The sequence below is a fragment of the Melanaphis sacchari genome, unplaced genomic scaffold (genome assembly GCF_002803265.2).
Source record: "Melanaphis sacchari strain LSU unplaced genomic scaffold, SCAv2.0 Contig1_pilon_pilon, whole genome shotgun sequence".
Lineage (NCBI taxonomy): Eukaryota > Metazoa > Arthropoda > Insecta > Hemiptera > Aphididae > Melanaphis > Melanaphis sacchari.
In genome coordinates this window covers 482288-495511 of record NW_020270976.1, presented here as the reverse complement: position 1 = coordinate 495511, position 13224 = coordinate 482288, and the positions used below count along the sequence as shown (strand labels likewise).

The window sequence follows — 13224 nt, the reverse complement described above, 5'->3', positions numbered from 1 at the left end:
TGACTGAATATATTTTGAAATTGAATTAAATATTTGGTTAATACATACAAATATACAAACTAAGAAAAAAGTAGTAGTTATTAGAAACATGTAACACAAACAACAAATTTACATATAGTATTTTAATACATATGTATAAAATAAACAGATAAAACATAATAATTTTATAATAACTATATTATGCTATTATTAAAATAATATATTTTATAAACCAAACATAACAGATAATTAGTTGGTTAGAATAGTTGATACACAGTTTATAGTGTAAAATATACTTTTATAAAATTACCACAATATTTCCCTGGTTTGTCCGGCCAAAATTAGTTTAGATGTGTTTTTTGTGTCCTCATCGGTTTTGTTTTACATATTAGCTAACCTATCCTTCAGAATATCATTTGCTTTTCGCCATATTTTTTTTTCTGCAAGCAATTTAATCTCAAAATGTCTTAACAAATCACATTCTTTTTTAGCAGCCAATAGTATGCTATGTTTTGATGGCACACGTCTATTTGTATTCAAATAACTACAAGATTTTCTTAGAATTTCAAACTTTTTAGCTATGCGTTCTCGACATGCTCGTTCTTTGGCATTATGTATAGACCTATCTAGGGGTTTTCTAAACCTCTGTTTAGGTCTACCAATTTGATGTTGAAATTTTGCTAAATTCACCATTTTTTTAGTCCGAGTTCTCTTTTTGATGGTTGGGTAGTTGACATCAAATTCATCAAGGATATTACTATCATAACTGTCATACAAATCTTTAAGAATAAAATAAAATCCAGTTAGTAACAAAATAATTATATAATTTAAATTATCAAAGGCGTGCACATGTGGTTGATGAACACATTATATACCCTCCAACCCCTTTGCCTTTTCTATGATTTCTCACAAATTATCGTTAAAATTTAAAGTCCTATTTTTATTATTATTTTTCTAAGTGATATTTAATTATTTATTTCAGCAAAATTGATTTACAATAAAATACACAATAAGAAATGAAAGTATATCTATTTACTCCCACGCTGGAAGATATACACAGAAAAAATTGAATTGAGTTTGTAAATATGCACAATGTGTAAAATGCAACAATAATGAAGATATAAGTCAAATTATGTATATTTGTTTAAAATTATCAGTTATACTGCATAGTTAGTAAATAAACAATTTATTATGAATGCAAAATCATTGAGTGTAAATTGAATAAAAAATAAAACACATGTTCATAATTAATGAATTTAAGTTTTATATTTAAAAAAATGTTCAAAAATAAGAGTTTAACAGTAAACATATAAAAACAAGTTATGGAGGTATTTTTTAATAATCTTTTAATAATATAATCTTAGAAAATTTGAATGAACATTATCATAAAAAATGTGTCAAAATATTAATAACCATGTTTGTTAACAGTTTAAACAAGCACTCAGGTCTTTTAGGAGTCTACTCAACTAACTGCCATGTGGTATTGTCTAGCAACACTTTAGGCCAAAGGGACTTAATTCAAACAACAAAATATTTATGGAATGTAATTTGATATTACTGTCTACCAGTTTATGTCAAAATGTTCTAATAAGTAATGGCATATATCATGATCAACTGATTCTTCATACATAAGATTAATGGTATATTATTATAACCAACTAGGTACTCATGAGTGAATATAAAAATATAAAAATGATTCTTTTTATTACAGAATCTGAGACTAGTCAAAAGTTCATATCCCCCTCTACCAAAAAAAGTTGTGCATGCCTTTGTATATTATAGTTTATAATTAACAGAAATATAAACACTTACATTCATCTTCGTGTTTTTCATTGACCAGTTGTTTGTGTCCATAATATTTAACTGCTTCAACAGGAATTGAATTGCTATTGTCATTGTCATATATATCGCTCTTTTCATTTGTTTGAAAAATTTCATTCCAATCTTCTTCATTTCCAACAGAAATACTATCGTTATCTTCTGAACTTGAACTACTATTATATAGTTCTTCGATTAATTGCTCTTTAAGTTTTTTTATGACAGGTTCTGGAGGTTCAGGGTTTTTTTTTTCAATGGTCGGTATAAGTTTTAGTTTTGATTCAACATTTGATAAAGGCAGTTCAGTTTGTGTATTTATTTTAATATTTGGTTGAAGTTGATTCTCAACAGCACTTGATCTAGTTTTGTATTTTTTTATACCCACATCAGTCAAATCTTCAAGATTTTTTTCTTTAGTAGTTATTAAAGGTTTAAGTTGTTTTAATCGACTGGTTGATCTAGTTTTATAGCTTGTAACTTTGGTTGACTCAAGTTTAGAGTTCAGTAATTCAGTACTAGGTGAAATTTTTGGTTTAACATTGTGATTTAAATTAAATTTTTCTAAATTATTTGAAACTAATTTGATTTTGGGTTTTAAAATAGTATCATTAGTATTCTCTAAATACTTAAGAAGTTTTTGTCGATGCAGTTTAATATTTAGCGTCATTTGTAATTTACTATCATCGTTTAGGCACAACATTTCAAACCGATTCTGAAAAAATATTAAAAAATTATTATTATAATTTTATTTTCTGTTATTGAAAATAAATAATAGGTAGGTTTAATATTAATGAAAGTTTTAATAATTACATATTTTTAATTAACCTGTATTATATATATTATATTATACATCAGTTAACTACTAAAAATGAAATTTAGTAGAAAATCAACTAGAAAATTAGAATACAATATAATCAGCTAGTTTGATGGGCAAAAGATAACAGATCCTACATTACAAGAGCATATGGAAGTATGAAGTACTTAGAACGGATTGCATGAAATATGAATTTAATGATTCAATAAAACTTTAGTGATTGTTCATGCACAAGTATTTAATAATAAAAGATAAATAAATAGATTACTAAAAAATATTTTACTACTAAAAAATACTAGTCGGTGGATTTTTAAAAATAAGACGAAAATAACCAGTAAGCCGCCATTATAAGAGTGTTATTTTTTTTTGATAACTACAGTTGATAAAGCGACAAATTTATAAGACATTGCTACGTCATATAATGATATGATGATATCGCAGAAGATGAAAGATGACAATAGATATTTTCACGGGTAAAAGGTAATATAAAATATAAATGATTAACGAATAGTGCGATCGCAAATGCATATGGCAACTTTAACAAGAATGTAATATCAGAGAATTTTATTATCGTATTGCACTCACCGACTGCGGTCCTGGACTTCTGGAAGAGGCCCGACTGTCGTGTCACAAATTATTTAATGAATGAATATGATTATTACTATTTAATCTGTGGTCGATTCGACGAGAGTGACGCGTCTGGAGTTTCTGAAACCGATGGATGACGTAGCGAATACTTGAAAATAACACGATGTTTATGGCGCGTGGTGATATATATATATATATATATATAATATTGTAACTGTAACAATAGACTGTCGTGGCTGTTATCACGTGGTGTTGATAATTATTGACGGCGGCTAAACAAACAACTCACACCTGGGAAGGCCGAGGACTGAGGAATGAATGCGACCGATGTGTGCGATCAATGAGCGTGATGTTCACGGCGCGGTTATACAAAAAACTTGGGCCGTGTGGAACGGAAGGCCGCGTGGCCAGTGTCCGAAAACGGGGAACAATATTAAAACTGAACGATTAGTGTTGACAGTTCTATAATTATTGTTCGATAGAGTACCAACAACTCTGGATCGTTTGTCTTTGGATTTATCACGTCATTAATGTATTAGGTTATTTAGCCAAATATAAATATTATAAATTACGAATATAGCGCGTGACACTCTCTATTTGCACCGCAATCGTGCAACCGGTTCGAGAAAGGATGAGTCGGATGAGGTCAAAACGCGTGTTTCTCAAAAACGGAATGTGCCGTCGCCCGTCAGTGACATTGCTGATAATAGATTGTCCGCAAAAATGTAACATACAGCATCGCCGATATGGATTCGATGAGATTTTCAGTTCTGTTAGTTTTAATATTATTATATTATAATATTATGGTACAGTACATGTTCTAAATATGAATTACGAGTGAACATGTGTAATGTGTATGTACACACGTGTCATGTGGACATGTGGTCGAACCTGGTGAACACTGAACTGCCGTCAGACTGAATAGTGATAGTGAATACTGATGTTCAAGCGCAGATTAATAGTCTATTCATTAAATTTGTAATTCAAGTCTGAAACATGCCGTTTGCACGCCGTCGACGGTGGTGTGCAACGTTTTGTAGTTGTTATCTGTTGTCTTGTAGTCGGCCGATGTTGTACGTTTACTCGGTGGTCGTCATGGACGTTCGTAATATTTAAATCTAATAGTGCTGCCGTGTTGGTAGCCTGATGCACGCTTCACAGTGATCACGTTTACTATTCGAAACTCCGGAACGACCGGAACCAAAATACTCGTCCTTGTCGTTTGGTAGTCGATCTGTTTTTGTGAATGTAGGTAATGGTATATATAACGTTTACGGAATTTAATACCGTGGTCCATGGTCGTTGGTAAGTTGGTCACACTTACCGGACGACATGTTTGTTTCAATTGCCGTGTGCGTATATCGCACAGTGCAGTCGTCTAATGCACACAACTACACAAGTTGTAAATGCAAAAATCGGTGTTCGCACCCTGCGGCGCTCATTTAGCGCGGTTCTACGTTAGAATATAATATGATAATGATATATTTCGTTAAAACTAAAAGTTGCTAAAACGTTATATTAGTTATTATTGATTTATTTATCCGCAGTATCACAGGGCACAGGCCTTTGGGAATCAATTTACAAACATTTCAAGTTGTATGCTTAATTATATTATGTAGGAACATGTTACGTGTTGTCTGAATATTTTTATAATAAAAATAGTTTAAAGAAGTGATAATTTAATGTACATTATGTAAGATATAATTTATTTTGAGGCCCTAATCGCCGGGCTTAAGTTCGATACAAACAAAATTTATTTAATATATAATAATATATTATACTATAGGAACTAAAAAGTTTGTGAACGAGTTTTATAGTATTCAAAATTACTAATGCTTCCTGTAACCCGGGTTTTTGAAACATCAGTAAAAATAGTTTTTCCACAATTACCATGTTCAGTTAGAAGGTATTGTGGAATCTTTTTCCCATTTTATTGAATTTAGATAAAAGTGGGTAAAATTGGGCCTAACCTACCAACTTATTGACTATACTACTGTTTAAACTTTAAGTGTAAGCCAATACATTATGATCAGCCTCTAACTATTTATTGTTCAAATGATAATAATACAAAATACAAATTACAATCAATAAGTAATTATTTTTTTTATCATATTTAAATACTTAAATTAATTAATAAATAATTATATAATAAATTAGTCACAATTATATTAAGAGGACTTCGTACTTGTATGTGTTGTTTACGTTTTACTATATTGTATACTATGAATAACATAGACAATTTAAGTTAAATAAAATCTATTCTATGCTGCATAAGTATTACTTATTAGCCTTAATATTAGAGTTTATTTACTTATTATCAAACCATTTAAACTTAAATATAGTAATATAAGATTATTATTTATTAGGGTAGTGTTTCCTAAACTTTTCCCTGCAGGACTCGCACTAGAGATAGTCAAAATTATTGCAGACCCCCTTAATAAAAATAAAAATCAATAATAAAAAATAATACTAATTTTATTGCTTTATTTTCTGAACTAAATTTTCATATTTTTAAGATAAAAAATTTAAAAAATATCGATAAATAGATTATTATTTGTATAATAAATAATTAGTGTGTTCAATGTGATGGATGGTGCGTTGTATTTTCAATTTACATTCGCGAACCCCCTCCGGTACATACGCGAACCCCTAGGCCCTAGAGGTCCACGGACCACAGTTTGGGAAACATTGTATTACAGGGCAATAGAATATTGCATAGGCTTTTATTGATATTTTTATTTAAAATGAGTTAGGTTTACCTATGTAAAATATTAAAACTTTAAAATGCTCATAATTTGCTTTTTCGAGGTGCCGTTAGGTAATCAATTGATTTCTATATAATTTATTCATGTGAACCTTTCCTCTTTTACCATAAATAAATTTGCTTGTTTTAGTTAATAAATATGTATAAAAAAAGTTCATTTTAAAATTGTATAATATAAAAAAAATTATATGTTTTAAATAGTAGGATACTAGTACCTTAACGAAAAAATATTAGGTACTTACATTAAACTTTATTTTATAATAAACACAATGCAAAAAAACTATTATGTGCTGTATGTATTTACTATTATAATTATATTATGCTATAATAGGTATTATATTTTTAATAGTAATAATGCACTTGATACAAATCAAGTTACGTTGAATTTAACAGTTTTTTATGACTTATAGCTTATAAATCTATTGATAGTATTTGATACATGCGTTAAGGTTGACAGTAACTGTTTTGCGTTGTCGAGCTGGTAGTTGATTCGACAACTCGCACCGTACAACGGTTTAAAAATACAAAATTTATATATTAAGACAAGAGTCAATAAATAGGGTAGCTTATAATATAGGTAATAGGACCAAACGCCGATCTATAAGTATTAAATGAATGTTATGAATGTATAATATTTAAATATTAATTGATATTGAGTATATCTGTATAAATATGCTGTGACTATCTAGACGTCTCTTAACAGTACACACATATGCACGTAAATAATAATATAACATTATAAAAATTTTATAATAAAAACTTATCAATCTCCGATGATGGTCGATGCTAACGACGGCGGCAACTCGTCGATGGTTAATTTGCTGTATTGGCCGTTACCACTAATCAGCCTGGCAGTCAAAATTGATGCACAAGAACCCCTTGAATGACCCTTGTAATCGCCGAATATAGATATGGAATTATGTTGTGATATATAGATTTATCTATAAATTGATGTTGGCGACGGGACACTTTACGTATATATATATATATATATATCGCGGACATATAATTATACTATATAGAATGTAATAATTAAGGCTAGGATTTTGATACAAAGGCATCTTTTTTCTGGTGTTCGAAACGTTGATTTGTAAGTATAAAATGTGTTTTGGACGATACTGATTATTTTAAAGTAATTTTTTTTTGTATTTTCTTGCATTTTTTGACTAAATCAATCTTAAATGCATTTTTAGGATATCTTTTTGGCGATTTTAAGGCATTTTCTTAGTTTTTAGAGTATTTTTCACAATTTGTTCATAAAATGAACTAAAATTGTTGCGATTAACAAGTAACTTTGAACAAACTGCCGACAGTATGAATAATAAATTATATAGCAGTATAACACGACAATTTATCGTCGATAGCAAATATTTTATCTTAGCTAGGTCTTTCTGCTAACGATTAAGAAAAAACAGAAGAACATTCAACTAAACAAATAACAACGTACCTACTATTAAAAATAAAATAAAATAAAATTACACTATCCTTGTTTATTTTAACATTTTTTTTCCAATTTTTAAATGCGTTTTTAAAGTTTTTTAAGTCATTTTTGTATATTTTAAGGGCATTAAAATCCCAGCCCTAGTAATAATAATCCAATGACCACGACACGATTTTAAAATTCACTCTACTTAAAATATATTATGGAGTCGAACGAAAGTGACAAAAAATAAACGCGCACGACCACAATGTATACGTCAGATCGCAGTGAATCCAGCTGGGGTATGTCGACAGCCAAATACTACGACCGATGACCGCGACACGACGTAATCACTTCACAATATAAACGTAATCGAAGGGTGATTGACGTTACACGTCGCACGTGCCAAAACGATTTGCCAATAGTCGGACTAAAAACGAAACGGACACGACCCCGACACTCAAACGCTGACGGAGACGAACTGAAGACAGATAAAATGACGAGTGATCGCGGTGTCGACAAAAGCCGTGATTATAGAAGAAGGGGTCGTCGAAAAGTTTAATACACCACGCGATTACGCGGATCAGTTCGGACCGAAAAAAGGCGGCGGCGTGAACAGTAACTTAAATTAATAAGTTATTTTGTAAACGAGCTTTAATATTAGAAATGAAACACGGTACGGCTGCGTTAAACTAAACGCAAAAAATCGCTAAATTTGTTTTGGCACACAAGGCACGGCCAATCCATTAAGTAATAAATATATACTCCTGAATCTTGATTGCCAAATGGCCGAACGATTTTTACGGAGTCTCATACCTGTTGATAATTAAGCCGATCCATTATACACTCAGAAATTGGCGTACAGATATTAGCTACCGTCGCAGATACGATGCACCATGCCACCGCAATCTCCAAAAGGTCGCGGTATTACGCTCGCTTTGCCAACATATGTAGTGTTCCTCAATGATAAGCGATTATTAAGCACGATATGGCAATAATTATCTATTTCGTGATGTTAAAAATACAAATTTATGGACTAACGAATAAAATCTTACAGTTTATTTCAAAAAAATGTTATTTGAATAACTAAATAATCTAAATAACCTAAATGATGGAAGGAATACTTAGGAACCTCATCGAATCAGGGAGAAACACTTAGAAAAAACGTAACAAGTAAAGAGAATAATATGATAATTATAAATTGAATATTATGAGTTATTAACTAGTTTTTGGATTAGTTAACCGAGTGGAGGGGGCTAATTTCGACCACATCTAATTACCTTATTAGTTATTGGTGGTACCTAATATATTATATAAACGCAAATGTAAAATAATAACTTATATATTGGAACAAATGGATAATAGTATATTTGATGTAAAAATAAGTCACGTTATAATATTTTAGATTATTGACTGCTGACTATTGTGGTATTTGCGTGGTCTTTTTTATCAAATCGTTCCACCTGAAGTCGAAAATGCGATGTGGTGCAGCTCTGCTCGTCCGAATGCGATTTACAAGAGGTATCATAAACACATCCGTCTCCATATCTGTGCAAAAATAGAACAGTATATTAATTACAGACATATACACAAACACATGACTCATTATATATATATATATATATATATATTTGTATATATTATATATGATTTTATTGTAGTCGGTACTCGGTTTAGTATCACACTACAAGGGACGGATAAAAGTCTTATGAAATAAACTTAGTGATTAAGGTTGACAGGCCATTTCTACTCAGAAATTTGTTGTATAATCTATTATTGAGTTCAAATTTAACACGTTCTTTACAGTGACCCACTCAACACCTACTGTACAGCACAATAAGTACACACTTATTACACCTACCTAATTTATTACTAAGACAATTTACTATCTATACTAAAATATTGCAATATTCATACTTAAATAAAAAAATAAAATGTTTGGATAATTTGATTGAGTTGATGGTGGGCGGGATGGGGGTAGTTCTCTAAATGGAAAATAATTTATACTCAAAATTATGAAATTACAAATTCTAAAAAGTTGGTTACAAATAGTTACAAATTGAATATTTTAAGTTACTAAATGTTTTAGGAGTTGAAGGGATAGTTTCTTGCGAAAAAAAAGTTTATTCAAAACATGAATTTTAATTAGCATTTATTTTGTTAATTATGTGAATTTTTAACTTTAAAGTTGTATGATGTAATTTGAAAATGTAGCACGAGACAGATAAAAAAGGCTTGTGGGCCGCCAGTTGTCCACAGCTGTACTAGATGATCCTTCAACGTTGTATAACTCGCAGACTTTTTATTTTTGTTTTGACAATACTATATTTAAGCAAAAACTAACAAGAGCACTAACGTAACCTAACCCAACACTGTAACATATGAAAATGGCTTTGAGAGCTTTTGTCTTTTCGAAATGACCGAGTATTTATACTAACAAATGTACAATCATTTTATAAAATATAAGAGTATAAGTATAGTCGATTGATTAGCACAATCGATTAATATATTGTTTGTGTATAATAATATAATATCAATGACACACGTATAATGTATATTATAAGTCACAAAATATGAAATTATTCAAGTAAATTAAGTAAAATTTCATTGCATTTATAACTTATTATAAACCGATCAAAATGTCTATTACTATATTTTAAGGTATCTATCCAATATATTGAGAAATTTTTTTTTGAGGAGGAGAGGAGATATTGCAATATTATGTGCCCACACTCAGAAATCGATGATGTGATATACTACAAGTGCCTACGATTGGAGTCTGAAGCGTAAGGCCAAGGTACACCACCGCGTTTCTTAACGACCGTCGTTTTCTCCGACCTTCGGTCCGCCCCGCTCGCGTTTATCCATGCGACAATCGGCGACAGTGTCGTGGACCTGAACAGCAAGCTGTCGTCGTCCCGGACCGTGGCTAACTTCGGTACGGCCTTGCAGTCGGCGCACCGGAGCTCATGAATTTCGTCGGGGTCCGCGTCAGTGGTGTCCAGCCCCGAGAGCTGATTCGACAGCTCCGGGAAGAAGTTTGTGTATGGGTAATCGTAGTCCTCGCCGACGTCCATCGTGGCAGACGTGACTAGCAACAGCACCAAGTAAGCCACAAACTCAGACGATCCACGCATGATAATGTATACCTATAAGAATGTAGAATGTGGGCCGAGTAGTAATCAGTATTTATATTATAACTGCCACAGTAGATTGATAATTGATAACGCTCAAAATTATGATAATATATTATTACGAGTATATTATTATATGCTAATAGTAATATAGGTAAATAATTATTTAATAATGTTGGTGTATTTTATACTTTCAAGTTTATTATAATAATTTGAAGCGTTGTATTATAAATATTTGTTATTTTATTTAGATACTTTCGTCGAATTTTCGTTTGCTCAATCCGTTATTCATTTTTTTTCTTTATTCCCGTTTCCTAGATGCTTTTTAAATTATAATGAACCGTCAAATGCACTTTTAGTTTATTATAATTATAAAAATATAATAATTATATCATGTACTATTTCTATATTTTTGTTTTCTTAACTCGTCCTGTACCAAAAATTAAATAAATATAATTTTATTCTGTAAAAAAGTTATGCTCACTAATAGATTGTTGTTGACCTATGCAAATTATTGCATAAGAACTAAAACTGAATGTACGCTAAATGTGGACGTATTAGCAATCAGTCACTCGTTGCAGTTTCACTGTCGACTGTTGTACTATTTAAACTTATTATTATTGATAATGGTTGCTATGGTAATAGTCAGAGCTGGCGCGAGCTATTTTGCCGCCCTGGGCTAAATTATAAATGCCGCCCTATATTAAAACTAAATAAATAAAAAAATTAAATAATCATATGATACAAATTATGCAATAATATTGGTTTATCTAAAAACATTTATTTTCATAGTCATAATATTTTTGTCATAAACATAAAATTAAAGTATAAAATAGTCTTTACATGACACATTGATATAAATATACTAATAATATTAATACAATTATAAAATTGTGAAAGTTTTAGCTAAAATGCCGCCCATGGGTATTTATAGACAAAAATTGCCGCCCTGGGCTATCGCCCAGGCCACCGTTGTCTTTCGCCAGCCCTGGTAATAGTTAGGTAAACTATAAAATATGATATCAATTTAAGTTTCACGTTCATAGTTTATTATAAAATAAATAATCATTATAATTGCGTATATTTCTATCATTATTGCTTAATATAATCTAGTAATTGAATTGTGATTTGAGAGAGACGCAAAGGACGGATTCCATCTTCTTTCAACTTGTTAAAAATATTTTAACAAATCACTTTTAAGTATATTCTGATAATTATTAACCATTGAGAGTCATCATTTACGCAAATTTGTTTACACTTGTCAATTTTTCATTCTTCTTCTATTTCTTTTTCTAATTTATATGTACATTATAGAAAAATACAGATTGATTTATATTTTGGCATTTTATAAATGTAATAATTTTAAAATAGTTTTAAACATTTTATTTTGTTGAATTGTATTTGTTTTACTTATAATTTTTGTGTATTTAAATAAAATATCTATACATAGATATAAATTTAAAATTATGTTATTACACGGTGTATAAAAAATGGCGGAGATAGGGGCAAAACTTTCACAGATCTGGTAACCCTTCAGAACGTATGTGCCTCCAAAAATATTTGCATTTATTCATATGTGTGTATAATATGTATACTTTTAATACTGATGACAGCTATCAATGTTTAGTGATAGTGATTACATGGTTATGTAAAGCCAACTTGTTTTGTAGTTACATTGCAATCTGCAGTTATGTATTTGGAATGGATGTACACTCTGAGTTGCTATGAGACGGCTATACAGTTTGTAAGTATACTTATGAGTTATGTGATGAATGATTGTATAAAGCTTTATCATATTAAACATAATAACTAAGATTCTAAGAATATTGAAATTAAGCCTGGTTAACAGGTATGTCCGTCTGTCGTGTCGTGTTCCTAGTATAATATATGATATTCTGATGGGTCGTTGTAATCATTGAATCATTTATTTACCACGATTTATCTTACCGAGCTTAACTTTTGCAGAATATGACACGGCAGACGATGTAAGTTGTGAACTCGGTTTTACTTATTTAAAGAGCCTTACCTATCTATCACTGTTACGGTTAATATATTTATAGGGTCCAACGACATTTCCTGGACATCTTATATATAGGTACTTATTTAACAAGTTAAAGGACATCTTTTGAGATCTGCCGATGTTACATGATCCTTAAATGTATATTTGCTATCATGTTTATTATTTATATAATAAATAAAAGGCGCTTTGAATGTAAACACCGATGTAAGCGGATTACTTCATAAATATTTTATAACATACGGTTAGGCATCCAAAACATACAATAAGAGTATCTAAATTGTATATTTGTATAAATATATAATCCTCAAGTCCCACCTAAAGTATTCTGGATTTTTACGTATACGTTGTGTAAATTTGTTCGATGAGATTAAGTAACAGAATTATTGAAATATGTATATAACTGCATATGAAAACGACGGTTGTCATATGATCGCATTCTTGTCGTAATAAATCGCAATGTTTTTGAACAGTGCGGCAGTGCGCTTAAATATAAGTACTATTACTACTTAATACCTTTATCTATAAGTAGTTAATTAAAAAAATTAAATGTGTCGACATTCCACTGTATACTGCCCTTGTGTTTTCTAATACAAATTTCAAGTTGAACTGTGATATTGGTCTATCTATGAACGTCAATCAACGTATTTAATGTAGGAAGGAGCATAACAAAGTAACAAATAGATATCA

The 13224-nt window shown here is 30.3% G+C and overlaps 2 protein-coding genes across 2 annotated transcripts; both read right to left on the bottom strand.

The window, feature by feature from the left end:
- Nucleotides 1–251: 251 nt before the first annotated feature.
- Nucleotides 252–4449, bottom strand: LOC112593248. The gene is made up of 3 exons (XM_025337609.1): nt 3197–4449; nt 1792–2509; nt 252–758 (listed from the first exon to the last, which is right to left on the bottom strand). The coding sequence occupies exons 2-3, from the start codon at nt 2495–2497 to the stop codon at nt 361–363; spliced, it is 1104 nt and encodes a 367-aa protein (XP_025193394.1). The 5' UTR covers nt 2498–2509; nt 3197–4449; the 3' UTR covers nt 252–360.
- A 5690-nt stretch (nt 4450–10139) lies between these two features.
- LOC112593257 lies at nt 10140–10520 on the bottom strand. The gene has a single exon (XM_025337620.1). The coding sequence runs from the start codon at nt 10518–10520 to the stop codon at nt 10140–10142; it is 381 nt and encodes a 126-aa protein (XP_025193405.1).
- Between the last annotated feature and the right edge of the window lie 2704 nt (nt 10521–13224).

Coding starts and splice junctions, on each gene's coding strand:
- LOC112593248 (XM_025337609.1), bottom strand. CDS start 2,497: ATGTTGTGCCTAAACGATGATAGTAAATTACAAATGACGCTAAATATT. Junction 759..1,791: donor TGAAAAACACGAAGATGAAT/GTAAGTGTTTAT, acceptor TTATTCTTAAAG/ATTTGTATGACAGTTATGAT.
- LOC112593257 (XM_025337620.1), bottom strand. CDS start 10,520: ATGCGTGGATCGTCTGAGTTTGTGGCTTACTTGGTGCTGTTGCTAGTC.